Below are 22,723 nucleotides of genomic sequence, written 5' to 3' on the forward strand. Positions count from 1 at the left end.
ACACAGTGTGGTCCCTTCTGGGTTATTTTCCTGGTATTTCTTTCAATGAAAAATAACCAAAAGTAGCACGAGGGGTAAAAGAAAGAAAGCGTCAGGGTAGTGATGGCGAAGATGCTGTGTGAGCACGTACCCGTGTCGTTCTCCAGAAAAGGAACAGCCAACTCTTGGAGAACACCAACCAAATCAATAACATGATCATCACAAAAATTAAAAGCCTCCTTCACTGTCTGACTTGGAAGGGAAAGAGACAATATTTGAGATGGTAATGAACAATGTCTGATTCTCAAGAACATAAGAATTAGTTAAAGGCTCAGTCCAAAATCATAATGAAAATGTGATGTGATTTCAAAATGAAATAGATAGGCTGGCAGTCATTTCTGATCACTGAAGTTATTAATAATAATTGAATTGAAATAATAATTTCAGTAAGTAAAATAATAATTGAATTTATTTTATATGCTAGGCTAGACTATTTAGGCCACTTCTTCTATGAAAAGTGATTTAAAATGCTACATAGAGGGCTTCCCTGGTGGCACAGTGGTTGAGAGTCTGCCTGCTGATGCAGGGGACCACAGGTTCGTGCCCCGGTCCGGGAGGATCCCATGTGCCGCGGAGCGGCTGGGCCCGTGAGCGATGGCCGCTGAGCCTGTGCGTCCAGAGCCTGTGCTCTGCAATGGGAGAGGCCACAACAGTGAGAGGCCCGCGTACTGCAAAAAAAAAAAAAAAAAAAAAAAATGGTAGATGGAATATGGAAAACATTTTCCCAAAAGCACCTAAAAGTTGGCAAGAGAGTAAGAAATTACAGACTAAAATCTAAGTGAAAGCAGAAACCCAGCTATTTTGAACTTGAGGCATTTGCTGAACCAGATAAACCTGAGTTTCATTTTTAATTGCCTCAAAAGGGTAAGAAGACAAAGAAGTCAAAGCCCAGAGCCACCCACAAGGTGGGCACACATTTTCATTCAATGCCTCAAAGAATTCTCATTATTAATTTTCCAAGGAAAATAAGCAGCTGACCAGGCACACAAAAAAGAGACACCATGGAAAAGAGCCAAGAGAAACAACAGAGCGGAAACAGACCTTCAGATACTGGAATCATCAGATACAGATCATAAAACACCTATGCTAATGCATTTAAAGAAGGAGAAGATAAGCTTCAAACCAATGCAGGAAAGAGAAAGTTAATGACTTAAATAATCTAGTAAACTTGGGGAAGAACCAAACAGAATGTCAAGAAACAAATAGATACTATAACTGAAATTTAAAACTCAATGGATGGGGACTTCCCTGGTGGCACAGTGGTTAAGAATCCACCTGCCAATGCAGGAGACATGGGTTCGAGCCTTGGTCTGGCAAGATCCCATATGTCATGGAGCAACTAAGCCTGTGCGCCACAACTACTGAGCCTGCACTCTAGAGCCTGCGAGCCACAACTACTGAGCCATGTGCCACAACTACTGAAGCCCATGTGCCTAGAGCCTGTGCTCCACAACAAGAGAAGCCACTGCAATGAGAAGCCCACTCGCCACAACTCGAGAGAAGCTCATGCACAGCAACAAAGACCCAACACAGCCAAAAATTAATTAATTAATTAATTTAAAAATACCTCAATGGATGGGTTTAACAGCAAATTAGGTAAGGATTAGTACACTGGAAAATCAGTCAGAGCTTAACCAGAATGTAGCACCAAAAGACAAGGAAATGGAAAATACAAAAAAAAAAAAAGGAAAGATTGGCGATAATCTAACACACGTCTAATCAAATTCTCATAAGGGAAGTAAAGAGAGAAGGGGAAGAGACAATACTTGAGATATAATAACCAATAATTTTACAGAATTTTTAAAAATATATACATATATTCCAAAGTCCAGTATATCTCAAGGAGGATAAATAAAAATAACTCCACGTCTAGACACATCACAGTAAAACTTCAGAAAATTAAAGATAAAACAAAGTTTTAAAAGAAAAAAGACTGCTTTCAAAGAAAGCAACCGTTAGACTGACAGCTGACCGTCAACTGCAATAATAAAAGCCAAACATCCATGGAATGATATCTTCAAAAAGTATTGTAAGAAATAACTGCCAACCTAGAATTCTATCCCCAGTCAAAACATTTTTCAAGAACAAGGATGAAATAGAGACATTTTCAGACACACAAAACAGAAAGCCTGGCACCAGCAGACCTTCAATAAAGAAAGTCCTCAAGGATATACTTTATAAAAAAGGAAAAGAATTCCAGGTCTAAGATGCAAGAAGGAAATTAAAAGCAAGGAGATGATGAATCTCTCTAAATCTAAATTATCATGGACTCAGTGAGAGTGGATCAAAAAACATTTTATAAGATGGAATTGAGACACATGATGATCAAATTTTCTTAAATTTTAACTTCTGGTATCCAATCTGCCCCAAGACCTCCCACCATGGCCTGAGGACAGCATTTACCACAGAGAGTCCTTTGTTCTAGCAAGAAGTGGCCCGAAGTGCCTGGGAAGAGAAAGGAGCTACATGGTGCTATAGGAGGAAGGGCAGGGAAGACTGTAAAGTGTCTTTACTTTAATTTTTTCCTCGTAGTGCTGTTCTTTCTGTTTCAGGTGCACCTCCAGGTGCTGGGCTGAGACCTGGGCTTCTCGGTGCTTCTCCTCCAGTTCCTGGACACAAAAGAACAGACGGTCAGGTGTGTGAGGGAAGGACGGAGCCGATGCATGTTAGACGTTCACAGGAGACACCACTTTGGCACAGGCACCAAAGGCAACAGGCATCTGTTTCTTCGTGACTAGCCCTTAAGGCTCTTGGGAAAGGAAACCACCACCAAGCCTTGGCCCTGGGTTTTCCAGCTCCGAGAATTCACACACATAAACACATGGCTGGTGGGCGGGGATCAGAAATCTGTCAGTGCGACAGGTCAAACAAAGGCAGCTCTTCATCTCTGCCTAGAGAAATGAGAGTGATGAGGGAACACAATTTGAAAATTCAGTACAGCACAAAGTCCCTGACCACTGACTGTCTTGACGGCCTTAAAGGAGGAAAGTCATGTCAATTTAAGTTTTAAGTTAATTTATTATGAGGATAAAAAAATTTTTTGTATTTGCCTCATTAACAAAATGACTGCTCAGGAACCCTAGCTAAGAAGGAAAACTAATGTAACAATTCAAACACTTTGAGTTTTGAATGATTATTTTAACTGACTGGTAATATGGAGCATGTGAATATCTGGAGGTGTTCATATGATATCATGTTTATATGAAGTTTATATGATATAATGCTAATGGGAACAAGGCAGAACATAAAATTCACTAAAAATGACATAAACGTGTACACACACATTGAAGATAGAAAGAGAACGTGGAGTAATATAAACAGCTCAAATGTAATGTCCTCTTCATTCTCTTATTAAGATTTCTGCTTTCAAACAAAATTGTAATTCATTTGGAAATCATACCAATTCATTTGCCAACGTATTATAAACTGATCGTATAAAAGGCAGCATTCAACTCACCGAAACATTCTCTAAATGAAGCTATCTGTGTTTACATTAATTCTTATGAATCTGGACCCATTAGTTAATTACTAATATCAAAAGTCATTACTCCAAGTTTTCGTCTCTTCACACTAACTTGAAATTTTCCTTTGAAATGGAAATAATTATGAGAATTTTGAAGAACGAGGAAATTAAACAGGATATGCCCATAAAATGGAGAAAAAAATTTTAGATTCACAGACACATGAAATGTTACTGATTAAGCTTTTGAAATTCTAAAGTCTGCAAGCATTTGACTTTGCTTTGGAGGCCAGTAAAGTATTCAATGTTAAGACCAGGTGCACAAGATCTACTGCAAGCTAACAGATGTTATCTTGAAAAGTCGAATGTAAACAGGATTTTAAGTAATAAAAACATACTTTAAGGGCTTTATGTATATTAAAGGTTCCCTGGCAATGAGGTCTTTTATTAAAGCAAAAGACTCTGCTATAATGAGAACTCCAATTAGCTGTTTTGAAAGTTCTTATCAAAATAGCAAATATTTTACGCAAATGATATTTGGGATGTGTTTCCAAGCATCATCATTATGTAACAGTATTAAGGACCCCTCTTTGCCCATATCCCAGATACTTCACAACCTAAGCACCAGGTTCTTGAGCAAAAGGCACCTTCCGATAAATGAAGTCACAACCACAAAGGTACTCGGACAGGTGGCAAGAGACACTTGGAAAAAGAAATCTGCCTACTTTTTCTTTATTTTAGAAATCACTTGATAATCATCTTGTCTTAGTTTCAGTCCTCCTAAGATAGCACAGGAATGGAAATCAATCTGAAAACAGGTCGAAAACTCGGATACCTGACCGACAACCTTAAGACCAAATTTCCGGTCTGCTTATGCATGGGAGTTTACAACATATAATCCAGGAATGCAGAACTCTACACTCCCACATTTTAATTGGCAAGTGAACCCTGGAAAAGCAGACATTCTAATACCTGACTTCTTGACAGTTTGGCATTTTTTGTTGTTGTTGTCATTTTTTAAAACGTTATCTTCTCTACATGTGTTGGATCAGATTCTTCAGTCCTGTTATGCAAACAGTACTGTTCGCTGCTCTATTCCCAGCTCCTAGAACAGTGCCTGGCACATAGTAGAAGCTCATTAAATATTTGTTGAATGAATGAATGAACACATCACCATTAAACAGAGAAACACTTTGCAACCACAAGACTTAACCACGTCGTTTGCACCAAGCAAGGGGGTAGCGGTGGTGGGATCTCGGTGGGAATTCATTTGACTCACGGTAAAATTCACACATTTGACAATCGCCAAGAGATACTTGGATGACGGAACGAGAGAACAGAAAGGGTAGACTGACAATCACATTTGCCTTTGTGTGTAGAAGTTACCTATAAAGACTGTGTGTCAGAGCAAAACAATTTAACGGGTTTCTCTTTTCACCTGTGTGTTCAAGAGTGCCCACACGCTCATGAATATAGACAAACAGAAATGTGACGTTTTGAAGGGTTGGGTTTTCTTTTTTTTTTTGGTATTAAGTATATAGGCCTATAAGTCGGTCATTCTTGAGTTCATATAGTTGCTGGTGGCTCGTTTCCCAGAAGTGATGCAGAGGGAGAGACAGAGAGAGGGAGGTGGAAAGCACCCCACTCACCACCTTGTCTCTTTCTGGTGCAGAGGAACGCCCCACTACTCCAGAGTCAGTCCTGCGGGCAGGGAGGAAAGGGCTACAAACAGGCTCCCCAAAGTGGCATCAAATTCTTGGTTTGGGGACCGAAATCCAAGGAGAGTCCTTTAAAGGTTCACCTGCCTTTCACCCTGGCAAGAGCAAAACTTTGACACGTCGGCAAGCACCACCCAAGCCTTCCTTGATCAAGTTAATTTGGTCGTCAGAGCCGAAAACAGAACCATGGTGGTTACAAACCTAAAAAACGATCTGCTACCTCTAAGGAAAGTGAAAATAATAATAATATTAACCACCAACTGGAGCAGAGAAAGTGAGTGGGTGAACACGGATCTATGACAAATACTACTCTGAAAAAATCTGCATGACTAATTTCTTTCCTCTGCAAAAGCAAGAATCTGGGTGTCGGTCTTAAAGCCCTGAATCCCTACACCTCTTCAAACGGGCATTTGCAACTTTAAGGGCCATACAAGACTCTGCTGATAGAAGTACGTAAATGCTCCTGTAAAAATGTATCGGAAATGACAGCGTGTGCACGTTCGCGTTTTGAAAAGTCAGGCAGTAGCAAACAGAGCAAAAAAAAAAATCATACTGATGGATCTGTTACCAGTGCTGAAATGTCCAGCCTGTGGTTATTCGTGCTAGTCTCTGACGTGGCGTCCACTGAAACCACTCGCTCTTAATTCACCTGCTTGGAGATAACCTCCCCTGTGATGGCGGTTGGTTCTTCTTTTGACCCCCTTCCCTCTACAACCTCTAACCTGTTATCTTTGAACTCGTCAACTTTGGTTCCTGCTCACCAGAATTTTATCAGCCATCTGCTGGATCTGTTGGGACTTTGTCTGGATGTCATCCTTCAGTCTGTTTTCTCTACGCTCCATGGTCTCTAGCCTCTTTACCTTGTTCTCCAGAGAGTGGCGGCGTTCCTGTAGATCGTGAATCAATCAGAGAGTTTTAATGGGGTAACCGCTACGGGCACGACGCCTGCGCCGAGGGAGGGGGCCCTCAGGAAGCGTACGCTCAAGGCGGGAAGAGAGGTCTCAGGCACCCGAAGCCACGGTGAGGAAAACACAGTTCTGTGAGCCGAGGAGTACTTGCTTGTGCAGGTTACAAGAGTGCATTCATTCATTCAAATATTTACCAAGCACCTACTATCTGCAAAGTACCACACTAGGCATCGTGGAAAATACCGAGAGGAAGCTGACAGAATGCCTGCCCTTGGAAGAGGTAAGATAAACACCAATAAACACGATATGGGTTAAGAGGGCCGGGGCCGTGAAGCAAACAGGTACAGAGGGCTGCGGGAGGGTGCAGGCAGGAGGGAGGGCTTTGAACTGAACAGGTGAGGGGATGTGGACGCCGTGGAGAGGGCCAGGAGGCGGGAGGCTGGAGGGGAGAGGGCCGGAGGGGAGGGGGGAAGGCCTTTCAAAAAAGGCACAGCAGCAGCAGTACGGAGGTGGCCGAAAGCCGGCGTAGGCCCCAGGTGGAGCGTACAGGGGCTACTGCATAAGGTGTAATAGCGGAGGAGCAGGAGAAAAAGGGAAAGGCGAGCATGTGTGAGGCAAAGGCTGAGAGTCTCATGCACCTAAGATGTAGGGAAGCCCTGAAAGGTTTGGGATGGGGCAAGGGGTGCTGATGAGCCCAGAGTCTGAGGTCCACGCGTCTGACCCTGACTGAGCTAGATGGGAGGAAGGTGAGCCTGGAAGCAGAAGGCCGAGAAATTACTACATTCACCCAGCTAAGGGGAAGAGGTCGTACACTGCGGGGAGGCCTGCAGAAATGGGCGGCAGAGGGTGGACGGCGGGGACAGTGTGGGTGTATTTACAGGGCTGAGGGACTCTCGGAGTGGCGGGGCCCAGGGAGAAGCAGAAGACGATGTCAGGATGTCAAGCCTGGGGTGACCAGATGGATGAACGGGGGCCCTGACCGGTGCCAGGAAGACTGAGAAGGCTGCCCAGCTCGTCGGGGAAGGTCCTGAGTTCATTCCAGATCGGAGGCACTGTGCAGACACCCAGTCAAGATGTCAGGGGAGCAGTGGGAAACACCTCCTGGCTCGTGGGGGAGGCTGGCCCCAAAGAGACATAGGCGAGCAGGCGCAATGCCAGCGCTGCGACAGGGCGAAGCAGAGGCCCAGGACAGGGGGTGGTGAAGTCAACTATGACACACCCGTTCCGTGGACCCATCACCCAGGCGTCAGGGGAGGCGGAGGGCAGCAAAGGGGACACGTCCCTTTTCATTCTATGTTCTTCAGTTCTAGGTTTTTCAACATGAGAAGACACTCGTGTGCTTCCTGTATAATTATATAATCGGTTTCAGCAACAACAACAACAACAAAGAATTGGACAGAGAAGAGGCCCAAAAATATAGGTCTGGGAGTTATCAACACACACAGGTCACAGGTGAAGCCTCGAAAATTAATATATTATTAACACCGTCGGGGAGAAGGTGAGGAAAAGCAAGGGTACAGAGGGAAGAAAAAGGAAACCTCAGGGATGGCATCACAGTTCATCTAGATAAATGTGAATCCTCCCACACGGGCAAACGGGTCAGAGGAAAACAAGTAGGAAGGAAAGGTTTTATCAAAACATCTTTCTACTCAGAGCTGCGGTGACAAATCCTTCTCCCCTTTGGGGAAAATGGTCCCGAGCCTCTCGGGTTTCAAAGGGACTGGAGGAAGGGAAAGCGGTGTGGACGAACAGGAGCAGAGAGAGGGTGGTCCCGAGGTTTCCTCCCCTGCACAGACGGAGGCCGCCGGGCACCTCGGGCGCCGGGCGCCGGAGGTCCCCTGCTCACCTCGGCCTCCACCAGCTTCTTCTTCATGCCTTCGGAAGAGTCCTCGCGGTTGTGCAGCTTCTCCAGCTCGCGCTCGGCCCGCTCCTTCGCCTGGCGGATGTTCTGCAGCAGCTCGGTGGCCTCCGTGCTGGCTTTCACAGCCTGAAAGGAGGAGGAACGGGGGAGAGATGGCCCAATTTATCCACGGAAAAAGATGGGGACCATCTCCTAAACAGGAAGAAAAATTGGGTCACACTGAATGGATATTTTTATCCATTTTTCAAAACATATAAACGTTTCATTTTATTCTGTGTTTCGTCTGTCCTAAGGTGCACTTATATACATTTTTTAACATCGTTGAATTTGGAATGTGTCTACGATTAAAACTGATGGTGTTTTTTTTTCTTTCTTGGGGTACAGAAGATAATGGGGTATCGGACAACCATTAGCATCTTAGATTCAATATAACATAATAAATGCAAACAAAAAGGTCTCGATAAATAAAATTTTTTTTAAACCCTTAAATAAATTAAAAAAAAAAAAAAAAAAAAAGGTCTCGGGTTCATCTGCCCAGGTATTAATGTATTTACCTAGGACTGTTAATTGTCTCCCTAGTTAATCATCTCATTTGCTGATTTTCCTAAGGGGAATTTGTACTACTTTTACAAGAAAACAAGATAAAAACTATAAACCTTTTTTTCTCAAATAAATACCTATCAAAGGGCATAAGCACCACACCACACTGTTGGTGGTAACTCGCAAATTCACGTTTAAAGAAAAAACAGCGAACCCTTTTGAAGTTAGTTTTTATTGGGGTCTTGACTATACTGCAGTTCTTCCAGCATCACAGTAAAGATCTGAGTGTAAGAAACCAACAACCTCACACTCATTTGCTTTAGATTATAGTTTTAAAAAGTGAAAACAGCAAGGGAACTCCAACTTCGAGACCAGCACCGTCCGGCGTGGGAGCTGCTCCCCACATGTGCCCAGTGAGCACTCGAAACGTGGTTGCTGGGACTGGGAAATTCATTTTAAATTTTACTTAAGTTTAATTCATTTAAAAACTGAAGCAGTGTACATGTTTTAATATCACTACATGCTGCAATATTTTGTATATAATGGATTAAGGAAACTATATCATCCAGAGGATTTTCCCTTTTTTAATGTGGCTACTAGAAAACTTAAAATTACATCTGAGGCTGACATGTGTGGGTTGCTGCCCACTTCTACTGGAGAGCAGAGTTCTAGGAGATACGAATCCTCACACAAATTTCTAGCTGAAAGAGGGCAGTAGAGGCCTTCAGTAGTGAGCTCAAGAATAAGTAGGAAGGGGACAGATGAATGGATGCAGAAAATGTGGAATATCCAGGCCATGGAATACCATGCAGCCTCTGAAAAGGAGATGCTGTAACATGGATGAACCTCGAAGACATTGTGCTGAGCAAGATGAGCCAGTCACAGAAGGACAAATACCGTATGAGTCTATCCACAGGAAGTACCGAAAGCAGTCAAAATCATACAAGCAAAGTAGATTAGCAGATGCAAACTATGACATACAGGATGGATAAACAAGGTCCTACTGTATAGCACAGGGAACTATATTCAATGCCCTGTGATAAAACATAATGGACAAGAATGTATATATATGTATAACTGAGTCACTTTGCTGTATAGCAGAAAGTAACACGACACTGTAAGTCAACTACACTTCAATAAAATAAATAGAATGAGAAGGAAGGAAGGGGGGAGAGAGAGAGAGAGAGGAAAGAGGGAAGGAAGGAAGGAAAGAGGGAGGGAGGGAGGGAGGGAAGGAGGGAGGGAGGGAAGGAAGGAAGGAAGAAGAAAGGTGGTTACGAAGCGTGGGGGTGGGGAGATTAGCATTTGGCAGGTATAGAGTTTAAGTTTTGTGAGATGACAAAGTTCTCAAGATCTATCTCATAATGTGAATATATCTGACACTAAGGAAGTGGACACTCAAAACAACTAAGACAGTAAGTGTAATATGTTTTTAAGAACACAATTTAATGTTATATGTCTTTAATAACACAAAAAGAAGGAACTCTTTTAAACACATTCACAAACGTTCTTGACATGAAAGGCCACATCATTCATCCTGGCCCTTTCTGTATTGTTTCCCGTGTTCACCTAAAGGAAGGGCCATTTGCACACACTGTGCCCAATGCCGTAAACCAAACCCACATCCCATCCCCAACCGCCCGAGGACTGCTGGGCCCTCCAGGCTCCCAACGCACAGGAAGACTGCCGACAGTCTCTGATTTAAAGCTGTCTGGGTCGTGAACAACATAGGCTTCTCCCGTGCAAGACGGGGACCCGGTCCCCGGAAGGGAGACGAGATAGCCTCTTGGGTTCTGCTGTAGTACAGTTAGAGCTTTGACTTGAGAGTCTCGCAGAGCTTGGTGTTTTTGTTTGTCTGTTTTTTAAACAAACACTGCTTGACATGTCTCACAAGGAGAAAGTATATTCAGAACTCTTGTATTTTCAGGTAATAGCTCACTCCCCCTTCATTCTCCTCGGTGCTGGGTGACTGATTCTCTTTCTTTGATCTCCTGTGCTCCAGGACAAAGCAAGAAGTATTTGGAAATGGGCGGTAAGTTCCCCAAAACATCACCTCAGGCTTACCTTTTCCAGCTTCTCTTGGAGCTCCTGAATTTTGAGCTGCTGCTCAGCATTGATCTGTGATTAAAATCCCAGGAAATAAAGCAAAAAAGGCAAATTGGCATTAAGGTCTTGCTACATTTACTGCAGTCCTATTTTCTTGAGGCTTCTGTTGGGGTCTTTTTGTTTTGTTTTCCAATACCTACTGATGGAGAGGAAGAACAGTAGCCCATCAGAGAAACCTTTGAATGTCTCAGTGCAAACCTCCATGTGGACTATTTCTCTAGAACCAGCAACACACATACAGATGGCAAAAAAAGAGAATCAAAGTCGCCGGTACCCTGAAACAGTAAGAATTTTCCCATGTATCTTACTGAGTGTCCGGGTTTGTGTGTTACTGTGAGCGGGTCTGACCAAAAAAATGAGGTGTCTTCTATCCCTTTTAGAAACACAGCTGAGGCTAAACATGGTCATTCAGAGACTGACCATCAAAATAAACCCAGAAGATAGTTCTCTATTCATCGCAAGTGTATTCTTAACCAGTGACAGGCCATGGAGAGCAACACTTAAAGAGGCTGTCAACCCCAAATCGCGATACCAATAATGGAAAATACCTTCTCCAGTTTGGCATATTCTCCCACTTCAGGCTTCCCTTGATCTTTAGCCTGTAATTTAAAAGATACAACATATTGGAAAATCTCAAGAACCTATAAGTCTTAGAAGACAACACTACAGGCTCTCTTGGTCTCTGTGGCCAAAATAATGAGGATGATGACAAAAAAAAAAATTATCTTCTCTAACCAAGACCAGGAGACTCTGCAGGGCACCCCATTATTTCCCAAACGTACACTCATGAAGCCAGGATTCTCTTTATTATTGCTAAGATCAGCCATGATTCTACCCTCAAAACACCCTACCCAGCAGGGAGCTGGCTACCTTCATCAGTTTATGCTGACATTCTGTGGCTTTCCGCTTGAACTCTTCGGCGGCCAGCCGAGACTCTCTGAGCTCCGATTCGTAGAGGTCACTCCGCCTTCGGGCCGACACAAGGTCCTCCTCCAACTGATTCATCATTAACCTCATCTCCTCCACTTGAGCCTGGTACTCCTAAGGAGGAGGCAATGGAAGGAAGGTGAGTCGTGGAACTCCTGAAAGGAAAGATGGGAGGTGACGACGGAAAAACACAGACCACAGAGGGAAGACACAGTGAAGAGAGATTGGAGAGAACGGACCTAGAGAAAAGGTGAGTAGAAAGATGGAGATAAGGGCAAGGTGTGTGGAGGACGAGGAGGGAGAAAAGAATATTAAATCTTTAAACTGTTTTCATCTAGATCATGAGTCACTAGTAACACCATTTGGAACAAATGTGCCTGTACACACAATAAGATCCTTTGAGCAAATAGTATCGTACAAGAAGTGCAGAACCTTAAGACCTTTGTAACACAGGAGAGCGGAAAGGGATACACTTTAAGCAACCAGGATGATCTGCTTATGCATAGCTTTCCTCTAAGGGTAATCATTTATCCAGATTGCCCTTTAGAAGTTATGTGCGCCTAACACAATTAGATATGGTACTAGTTTTAAAATTAACCTTTCAGATGGCACAAGGGGGTGGTGATTGGAAATCTCAGTGGAGAGAATCTTGGAAGGTGAAACTCATCATGTCGGTTTCTCACCATTAATTTTTCTGGGTCCCAAACTGCGTGATGAACTTAACGTTGCTCTTGAGAGGCAAGTCACCCTGAAACTTGGAAGAGCCAGGAAACATTGGCTCTGATCAAAGTAACTTGTGAGAAAGACTCTGAAGAATTATCTTGTTCCCTCGAGCAAAAGCCTTTAAAGTAATCCCAACAGCCCAACCTTTTCCAAATTGAATTTCTAAAATCAAAACAGGACATCTGCATCGAGGTTTTCCAAAACTGATTTACCAGAAGAAATGGGCAATGGTTTTGAAAACTTTGGGGCAGAGTATGAAAATATTCTCTGTTAGCAAAAGCAAAGCTTATACATATAAGGATTATGAATGAGCAGTTTATCCAATCCAAGGTGGTGTATATATAAAATGAAAAGAATAAAGAATTAAGACTGTCTCTGACCTTCTCAATGTACAGTGATCATCTCTAAGATCCATTCCCCCAAGAAATAACTGAAGAGGGATCAACTGAGCAAGGTTATGCTTTTAACCAATAAAATGTCTTTTTTCTTTCTTTCTTTTTTTAGTAACAGAATATAAAGTAAACCTTTCGTCCTTTGTAACAGGCAATCCCCCCCAGTGCACACTAAAGGGGAGGTGATGTCCTTATGAAAATGGATAGTTTTCACGTAAGCACATCTCTCTGTATTATCGGTACAGCGGAAAGCAGAAAAAATGAGCACAGAACGGAGCGTGGTCTCATTTCACTCCTTCCCACCCAAAAGTATACAGTCGTCCCTCGGTATCCACAACCAAATCCGATCCACAGTTGGTTGAAATCGCAGATATGGAACCCGTGGATACGGAGGGCCGACTGTATTGTTATTCAAGGTCAATCCTACAAGTCATGGGGCGCCAGGTTTTCTGGACAATGCCCACTAAGTGGGTGGTGCTGGGTTATAAGCAAAGGTCTTTATAACCTACTGAACAATTATCTCAACTCACAGAATGGAACGTGAGCCGATGATGTGAAATAGTACACCCTCTACTTGGGGTTTTTCTAGACCCCCTCGGCCAGGGCTGTGTCATGACTTATTATGACGTTCATAGCTCTGGGTATTGTGCCTTCATGGGTCCCTTCCTCCATTAAAAAAAAAAAAAATATATATATATATATACATATATATATATATATATAAAATTCTATTTTATAATAGCATTCATATAAAGACAAAAACATTACCTATGAAAACCGTTTCTTCTACCTAAAACTCATTTTTTTTCTTCTGATTTTAAAGTTTTAAAAAATCCAAAGTACCCACAGGCACAAATACCAAGCTGTGGAGCAAACAAAGAGGTAGGAGGCACTCTTGGCCATCTTTCATCCCTGAGCTCCCTTGTCTGACTTAAACTTACGTCGGCAAGAAGCGAACGTAATTTCTGTGTTTTGTCAAGAGTGAGGACAGAGCGCTGTTCCCCCAACATCTCTCTTTCCTGAGCTGTCAGCGCCCAGGGGGAGGAAGGCAAGAATCAGGCAACATCTCTGTCAGCAATCTGAGCTCTGGGGGCACCCAGCCTGCTACAAGCATCAAACAAAATTCCACCTCATTTCTTGAGCCACTGTCACTCTGCTGGATACTTCAAGGAAATCCTATACATCCAACAGCTGACCAAATCCCTGCTTCAGGAAAACTCTGAGAGAAGACAATCAGGTCAGTTCCCAAGGACAGCTGAGAGGCAGCTGTATGTATCTCAGTATGGGCTGAACCGTGGGTCAGAGTTGAACAGGATGGGAATGGGGAACTGTGGACAACTTTTGGGTCCTGCCTTAAGTCATTCTTTGGAATGGAGCTTCAGAATTTTGTGGGAAGGAAGACATGGCCCTAGTCAATCAGAAATCCTGAAACCCAAACGCCTTCTGTGTTACCTGAACTTCTGTCTCCCTTCCCAGGGTTGGGGGTGGAGGGGGGCGGGGGAGGGGTGGGACGGAATCAGCAATTGCTACTGATGGAGCATGAATCTTACCATCATGTGAGACGCTTAGGTGTTTTTATTTATTTATTTAATTTTTGGCCACTCCACGTGGGATCTTAGTTCCCCGACCAGGAATCGAACCCATGCCCCCTGAAGTGGGAATGCAGAGTCCTAACCACTGAACCACCAGGGAATTCCCTAGGTGTTTTTATTTTAAAGCAAATTCAAGTGCTCCATTGGGGGTAGCTAAGCAGAAGCAACGTATTTAAATTAAATAAACAGCGGCACAGAAATTGGCTTTGAGAGGAAGAGTGCGGAATAAATGGCAAACCTGGGAGGAATTGACAGGCTGCTAACCAAATACTAGGAGTTTGCTGAAAGTATTAAATGCTTTTTCCTGGATTGCAAACATCCTGCTCTCATCAAACTTACCGAGAGTCATTTTAATAAATCCTTCTTCCGATGAGAAATAAAATCTAAAACAAAGAAGTTTTCTCCCCCCCAAAATGGAACGCTTAGCAGTCATTAAATCTAAAATTCCACGTGGATGCCAACCGTGGTATGGATCACAAAGGACATTTCTTTGAACTCAACCACCAGCATATACCTTTTCAAAGTGTCCTGATAATTCTGTTTCTATGGAATTTCACAGACACCAGCTGCTCCCTCTGGTGGCCAAGCACAGCTTTCATTTCCCCAGGATGTCACCAAAAGTAAATTTCCAACCACACTGAACTAATGGGAGAAAAAGAATCCTACCTCTTGAAACTTTTAGGATGAAAAACTGTGTTGATAAAAGGGGCAATGAGTCAACTGTCAAAGCAGATTTTTTTCAAACTGTAGGTGTGACCTTCAAAATCTCTAAGTTAGTGTTGAAGTTAGTGCTGTTGTTCAGAAACCTGACAACCAATTTGCACCATTTCCTGTGCACGTTTATTCAGAACACTTTTATCAAGCAAGAGGATAGTAACCAATGATTTAAAAAGTGTTAAGGTGATAATAAGATGATGCCATCAAAACATCCAAAACAGGAATTCTTTCTGTAAAGAACAGCTTAATGAATCAAATTATTTGCCGGAGTTTCTTGCATTAGCACCCCCCAGATGGCTAAGTGTGTGTTACCCAGAGACAAAAATGTTCATTTCCATCACTGTTTCCACTAGATTTTCTGAAGTGAATGAGAGTTGCCTGGCAGCTGATAATTCAGCTCTCCAATTGCTCACTGCATTCTCTTCATTAAAGTTTCTATTTACAGTTTCTTCAAAGGACGAAAAAAAAAAATCCATGCTAAAAAGGAAACAGTGAAGTGAAATAAAAATGAACCATCTAGAAAGAAAATCCTTTTAGAAATAGAGGGGGTAAAAAAAGAGAGTAGGCTTTTTAAAGGTCTGGATTCTCTTTTCTGAACACACAGGGGAGGGCTTTCTGTAGTCAGATTTGCCGTGTCAATTCTGACTCGGCCTTAACTGCTCAAACTCTTCTCCCAGGATAAGTCTTTAGATAAGTAAGACTATGAAGTACCCCGGCTTTTCTCAAAAACTTCAAGTGCATCTGAAAAGCTATGAAAACATTAATTTTTTTTAATGGTCTAAAGCAGAGGTTGGCAAACTCTTTCAGTAAAAAGCTAGATAGGAAGCAATTTCAGTTTTGCAGGCCACGTGGTCTCTGTCACAACTACTCACCTCTGCCACTGTAGCACGATCAGCAGCCATGGGCAGTACCTAAATGAATGGGCGCGCTATGTTCCAATAAAACTTTATTTATAAACACTGAAATTTGAATTCCATACGAAATATTCTTCTTTTGAATTTTTTCCGTTTAAAAATGCAAAAACCATTCTTAGCTTGTGGTCAGGAAAAACAGGTGGTTGGCCATATTCTCGCCCACAGGCTGCAGTTTGCCCACCCCTGCTCTAAACCTACACCTTTGATTGAAAAGAGTAACCGTCATGGGGCCCAGACTTCACAGGGAGCTAGATAGAACAAGGACTCCAGCATTTATATAAATCATGGGGAATCTAAAAGTTCCAAATGACCTACATAACTCTCTCTCCTCACCGCCCCCCCTTCCCTCTCTCTGTCCCTCAAACACGCCTCTCCTGAAATGAGAGGTCCGGATTGGTGCCCTGCTCCCGGGCAGGGAGCCATACCTGCTCTTTGATTTCTTGGAGCTTCCGGCTCTGCTCTCTGATATCGTGGAGAAGCTGCAGTGCTTTGTCGTCCTCCTGGGACACCTCCATCCGTGCTTGCTCCAAACTTCGCTTTAAGCTCTGCGGAAAGCAAAATTTTAATAGGGTTGTCCTGTGGATCCTGCTCTGTTTGAAAAGATTTATTAAGGGAGCTGCAGGCTGCTTCGCAGACACCAAGATGGTTTCAGGTGACGGACCAAAGTCGACAACTTCCGGTGAGTCGCTGATTCCAGGTTTCATCCTGTAAAACCCCTTGGGGTTCAAGAAACATCATCTCAAACCTTGTGACCTTATGGATCCAGCCTGCAACTGCATCCACCTGTTTCCTACCTGCCCTAGCAGATACTTACTTGTATGTTCAGGACTAAAAACTAATAAGATCCCTTAGCCATGAAACCATCATTGGGGTGGCTACAAAGTCTTTTCTGGAACAGCAGTTATTCGAGGACTGACAAGTATATATCCCTCTTTCAAAGTAGCAATGACTTCATTCTCTGCCCAGGTGCCATTTAAGACTCCAAGCAAACTATTTCCACCTCCTGGCTTATGTTTCCTGGACACCTTTCATCCAAAAGGTTCCCTCAATGCTTCAGTGACAATGAAATATAGATCTGAAATACAAAGCTGAATAACTTCACCCATCACTGAAAGGAGGCCAAATCTGGAATGGAAACATAGCAGTTATTCTTAATCAGTCACGCTCTATAGATTTCCTCTCCCTTGTGGAGAAAAAAAAAAAAAAAAAAAAAAACACTTGAAAAATGTGTGATTCAACTTGTTAAGACTGTACATTAAAAAACACCTGAATGAAAATTTTTAACGAGACAATGGAGAAGACAGTCCACTCTTGTGAAGGAAAGAAAGAAAAAAGTCACATGGTAAAAAATGACAGAGGGTCTGCGTTGTAAAGGCTGAGTTTTCTTGTTGCTGCGCTGGTTCTAGGCAATGGAATATTGATTTGGGACAGGTTCAAAATACATTTTCTTGCACTTATTTGGGAGCCTGGTTCCTGAGGCTGATTGTGCTGGACACGAGGTAGAGCGGAGAGGTTGGCATGGGAGACGCTGAGACCCCCTGCAACGCCGTCTATGCCCATCTCCAGGCTCCCACCTGGACGTTCTGAGCCTGATCTCATGCCTCTGGGCCCTCGCACCCGGCCCCCGCTACTCTGCACCTCACAGGTCTTGCTCGTGCGTCCTCCCTCTCTCTCCTCTCCGCCCCTGGCTGTGCCGTGCCTCCCGACGCTGTCATGAAACAGGATGAGACACACACAACAGGAAGCGCCCGCTCCGAGGGAAGGGGGCTTTGGGGGGAAGGCTCACACTGCACTCTGTGATGTAGGTAGCAAGGTCCTGCTCCAGGAGGGATCTCTGAGTCTCAGAGGCCTTCAGCTCCACCTCCTTCTGACTAAGCACAGCCTCCACCTCTGACACTCTCCGATGTAACCGGGTCATTTCCTGCTCCATCTGAAATAAACACAGCGACACGTCAAAAAGGCCCGGGGGGCGGGGGGGCGGGGGTTCGTCAGGAGCAATCGCGTCTCAAGCCACCTCCGAGACCACTTGGTGGTCCCCGCTGGTGCTAACTCGCCAAAAGGTTGGGATGGAAATACCATGGTTTCTTCGCCTGGGAGCGCACAGGTCTTCGTAAGGGCAGTCACCAAGGCTAGGTCACTCCTCTCATGCAAGGCTGGGTTCAAACTCGATCACTTCTCTAACCCAGTGAGCGAGGAAGCCACAATCACCATTTTTTTTCACCTGTTTGCTTTTTTTGGGTTTGGTTTGGTTTTTTTGCAGACGTCAGTTTAATTTTATCCCAAATCCATCTTGATCCCCCCCATCTCCTTGCAAAGATCTAGAGGACAAATCCAGGACAGGGCAAGGAGATACGGATTCGTCTGCACTCTTAGGAGTCCCAGGCAAGAAGTGACTCTTACGAGCCTCCAGAGAGCTGCCCCTGGGCAGAAACAGTGAGCGTTAAGAGACGTTGAGCATAATCAACACAGTGGCCGCGGTTACATAAGCAGGAGTTTTTTAAAGACTAGGAAGAGAGACTTCGCATCACTCAAAGCAGATGGGATGCATCTCGGCCACAGGTGAGGACCCACGCCACCTGCCAGAAGACGCAGACATCTAGCTGGGTCATGCTGAGGGACTGGCCGCTTTATATCCAGGGCCTCCTCTGGTTAAGATTTAAAGGATTTACGGCAGCGTCAAGGCCCGAATTCATCTCCCTCTGAGCTGCCGGAGGCGCGACTTCAGCGCGGGAAGGATCAGGTGGCTCGGCGCCAGCGGCGGCCCCGGGCGGATCCCTTGGCATATATTGACGGGAGGCTCCTGCGGCAAGAAGGGAGGCCGGCTGCGGAAATAAATACCTTGTGACACTTGTCCTGGGAGTCTTGCAGCTCTTTGCTTTTGATGAGAAGTTTCTTTTCCATGGAGCTAGTCTTGGCAGGGGAGTCCAGACTTGACACAACAGACCTGGATGGAAGAAAACCAACGTCAAGGAGGCGGGTGGGTGGGCCTGAGAAGCTGCATTCAGAAACTGCGGCAGAGTTTGGGATTAGCAGACGCAAACTATTACGTACAGAATGGATAAACAACAAGGTCCTGCTGTACACAGCAGGGGAATATATTCAATACCCTGTGATAAAGCATAATGGAAAAGAATATGAAAAGGAACGTATATATATATATATATGGGTAACTGAGTCACTTTGCCATACAGCAGAAATTAACACAACACTGTAAATCAACTATACTTCAATAAAATAAATTAAAAAAAAAAAAAAAAAAGAAAAGAAAAACTGCGGCAGAGACCACAAGACCTGCCAGCATCCTTGGCCATCAACAGAGGTGGCTCAAGCAGCTTCTAATAACATCAAGGCCATGAGGCAGAGAGGCAGACAGGACCAAGAACTCTGGAGGCAGGAGAGCCTGAGTGTAAATTTAGTCACCGTTGACCTGAGGCAATGATTCAGCCTCCCTGAACCTCTGTTTCCATTTCTGGGAGGTAGAACGATAATAAAAGGACCTACCACAACAGGAGGGCGTGGGCATTAAGCACACAGCATTTGTGCTGATACGGCTTTATTCACTAACTCACTAAACGGATGTGTACTGGGCACCTACACTGCTCCAGGCACTGGAAGAGCAGTGGTCAAGACAGACACGGTCCCTGCCCTCCTGGAGCTGACATTCTCAGAGGGCACGCAGAATGCATCAGGCAGACACACAAACTAAAAGGTTACAGACGATGGCAAAGAAGGAAACGGGGTGATGTGCTACGGCAGAGGAAATGGATCAGGGGCCTGCTTCTCTGTGCGGTGACATCTGAGCCGACACCTGAAGGATGAGAAGGCGCTGACCCTCCAAAGCTCTGGAAGGAAACAAGCTCCAGGGAGGGGGTGGATAACGCCAAGGTCTTGACGCAGGACTGAGCTAACACATCAAGTGCCCAATGGTATCAGTTAACTCTACTGACCAAATTGTTGTTTATTCCATCCCCAAGCTAGCCAGTTTGGTTCTGTTTCATTTTACAGAAACAGCTAACACTAATTATGTTGGCTAAATAATGTCCCTCCACCAAGATGTCCACATCCTAATCTCTGGAACCTGTGGATCTGTCACCCCATGAGGCAAAGGGGACTTCGCAGATGTGATTACGTTAAGGATTTTGAGATGGACAGGCTATCCGGGATTACATGGGGTGGGGGTCCAACGTAACCACAAGGGTCCTCTTAAGATGGAAGGAGAGGAAGAGAGGAGAGGTGACGACAGAAGTAGGGTCACAGTCAGAGGGAGGCTGGAAGATGCTACACTGTTGGCTATGGAAACGGGGGAAGGGGTCACAAGCCAAGGAAACTGGGCAGCCTCTAGAAGCTGAAAAAGACAAGGAAACTGATTCTTTCCTAGAGGCTCCAGAGGGTGCAGCCTTGTACACCTTGCTTCCAGCCCAGTAAAATCCATCTTGGACTTCTGACCTCCAGAAATACAAAGTAATAAACCTGTGTTGTTGTAAGCCACTAAATTTGTGGTCACTTGTTACAGCGCCAGAGGAAACTCGTACACTTACTGAGCACCGATTCTATATGCACGGCTCTGTCCTAAAGCGAGGCATGTTTTAACTCTTTAGTCCCCACAACGACTCTATGAGACATTATTCTCATTTTATAGATGAGGAAACTGAGGCCCAGAGAGCTTAAGTAACCTGCCAGTTAATAAATGGTTTCTGTTGGTCCCAATAGAGAGCTGGGGTAGAGAGACTGTTGATGCACCTGATATAACACTCAGGATAGTATCACAAAAATAATGTAGCACAGCCTCCTGAGAATGGGCTAGAAGGATGCTCTCTACACAAGGACGTACTTACCCACACACATACACATAACTCACACACCCTGCCTCATTCCGAAAAGCAGTTAATTATGGGTGGAGGGACTTCCCTGGTGGCCCAGTGGGTAAGACTCCACGCTCCCAATGCAGCGGGCCCAGGTTTGATCCCTGGTCGGGGAACTAGATCCCGCACGCATGCTACAACTAAGAACTCCGCATGCCGTAACTAAAGATCCCACATGCCGCAACGAAGATCCCGTGTGCCACAACTAAGACCCAGCGCAGCCAAAATAAATAAATAAATAATCTTGTTTCTTTGTTTTAATCTGTTTTTTTTAAAAAAAATATGGGTGGAGATAACAGGTCTCATACAGGGCAGCTTCCCTCAATGGCTGGCACCCTGGGCATGAACACTGGGACTGGTGAAGGGCAGAGCTACAGAAACAGCCGACAAAGGTTCTTCTGCACGGAGGGGCATGTGGCAGAGCCCACTGCTGCCCCACTGTCCGAGTTTTGTTGCCTTAATAACGGGGTTGCAGGAGCTGGTTGTCAGAGGGCACGGGCATCCTACCAGCAGGTGAAAGTTCTGCTTTCCACTGCCCCAGACTACTTCCCTGCCTAAAAGAGGTCAGTTTCCTGCAGCAGCTCAGGTCTCTCTCCCCACAGCTCCCAGCCCAGTGACAAGGGGTGGTGTGACAGTGCTGGCTCGCTGTACCCCAGCGACAGCTCCCAACACACATACTGTAGGGCAGCTAAGTGAGTCAACACCCAGAGTCACGCAGCTCTGTTCAAAATCTGACCTTGCCACTCACTCACTGTGAGCCTCGATTTCCTCATCTGTAAAATGGGGATAATTCTCAACCTACTTCCAAGAGCGCTTATGAGGATTAAGTGAGATAACCCATGGGAAGTCCTTATCACAGTGCCTGGCACATCACGAGGGTTCAATAAATGTCAACCGTCACTACAATCGTCGTGGTTTCTATCATCATTACCCTTGCAACGGTGTGAGCAGCACATGCCTCGCAGGCCCAAAACCCTTGCTTGAAACAGTGAAACTTGGCACTTCCCTGGTGAGCCAGGGGTTAAGAATCCGCCTTCCAACGCAGGCGACACAGGTTCGATCCCTGCTAAGACCCCACGTGCCACGGGGCAGCTAAGCCCACGTGCCACAACTAAGACCCGACGCAGCCAAGTAAACAAATAAATACTAAACGAAAGAAAGAAAGAGTGAAACTCAGGGGGCTGAATTTGCTCCATGTTATTATTCACATTAGAACAAATGTTGATTATTCACAGAAATGGGCACCGGGGACTGAAATCCAGAAATAAACCTTTTTTTAAAATCTCACTTTGGGCTAAAAATTTTAACCAAGTTCTGCTCCTCTCACTGGCCTATTTTCTACCTAAATCTAGTCAAAACACATACAAACACACAATTTTTTTTTCAACCTGAGGTGAAATGGGTTGCTTGGCACGGCCTTGAGTTGCCTTCACTATTCCCTTAATTCCGGATGTTATTCTGGTGGGTGGGCTAGAGAAGACCCGACCACCCAAGGAGGGAGGGATCAACCACAGACCAGGTCCCTGGTCCTTCAGTCATCAGAAGTCACCCACACTGACACGAGTCAGGGATGACACGGGGGGGTCCACGGCCCTCTGGGCCTGAGCACAAAGCCAGCACCCCTGGAGAAGAATGATTACATGGGTGCAGGATGATGGGACGGGAGGTGGCTCTCAAAACTTGATGACACGTGGAGGGCAGGCTCCAGAGGGGTGTTAAGTGCGCTCCTGTGGGTACAAAGCCCACTGCTTATTCACCCAAAAAAAGCCTTTCTAGGTCACCTGTTAACGGGGCCCAGAATCAGGGAGATGAGCAGCCCCCACCCGCTGACACCCACGGGAGACGATGTACCAGGCCCTCCCCGTCACCGGAGTCCAACTCCCTCATTCTGCTATTTTGATGCTGACAAATGTTCACTGTTTAGAAGTTCTAAGTATGGCAATCAAGTCTCTTCAGAATAAAGG

General features: G+C 44.7%; 1 protein-coding gene across 6 annotated transcripts in view; it reads right to left on the minus strand.

Annotated features, from left to right (window-relative positions):
* The window catches only part of CIT (citron rho-interacting serine/threonine kinase), a 173,501-nt gene that overhangs the window by 64,043 nt on the left and 86,735 nt on the right, over positions 1–22,723 (minus strand). For 3 of the 6 annotated variants that reach the window (XM_059040791.2, XM_067014720.1, XM_059040792.2), the window contains 8 exons: positions 18,736–18,841; positions 17,684–17,827; positions 16,323–16,442; positions 11,503–11,673; positions 11,181–11,231; positions 10,591–10,644; positions 7,972–8,112; positions 2,553–2,648 (listed from right to left, as the gene is read on the minus strand). In XM_059040791.2, coding sequence (XP_058896774.1) covers positions 2,553–2,648; positions 7,972–8,112; positions 10,591–10,644; positions 11,181–11,231; positions 11,503–11,673; positions 16,323–16,442; positions 17,684–17,827; positions 18,736–18,841 — 883 coding nt within the window. The other 3 variants (XM_059040788.2, XM_067014721.1, XM_067014719.1) reach the window with 2 other exon arrangements.

The sequence above is a fragment of the Kogia breviceps genome, chromosome 15, assembly GCF_026419965.1.
Source record: "Kogia breviceps isolate mKogBre1 chromosome 15, mKogBre1 haplotype 1, whole genome shotgun sequence".
In the NCBI taxonomy this organism is placed as follows: domain Eukaryota; kingdom Metazoa; phylum Chordata; class Mammalia; order Artiodactyla; family Physeteridae; genus Kogia; species Kogia breviceps.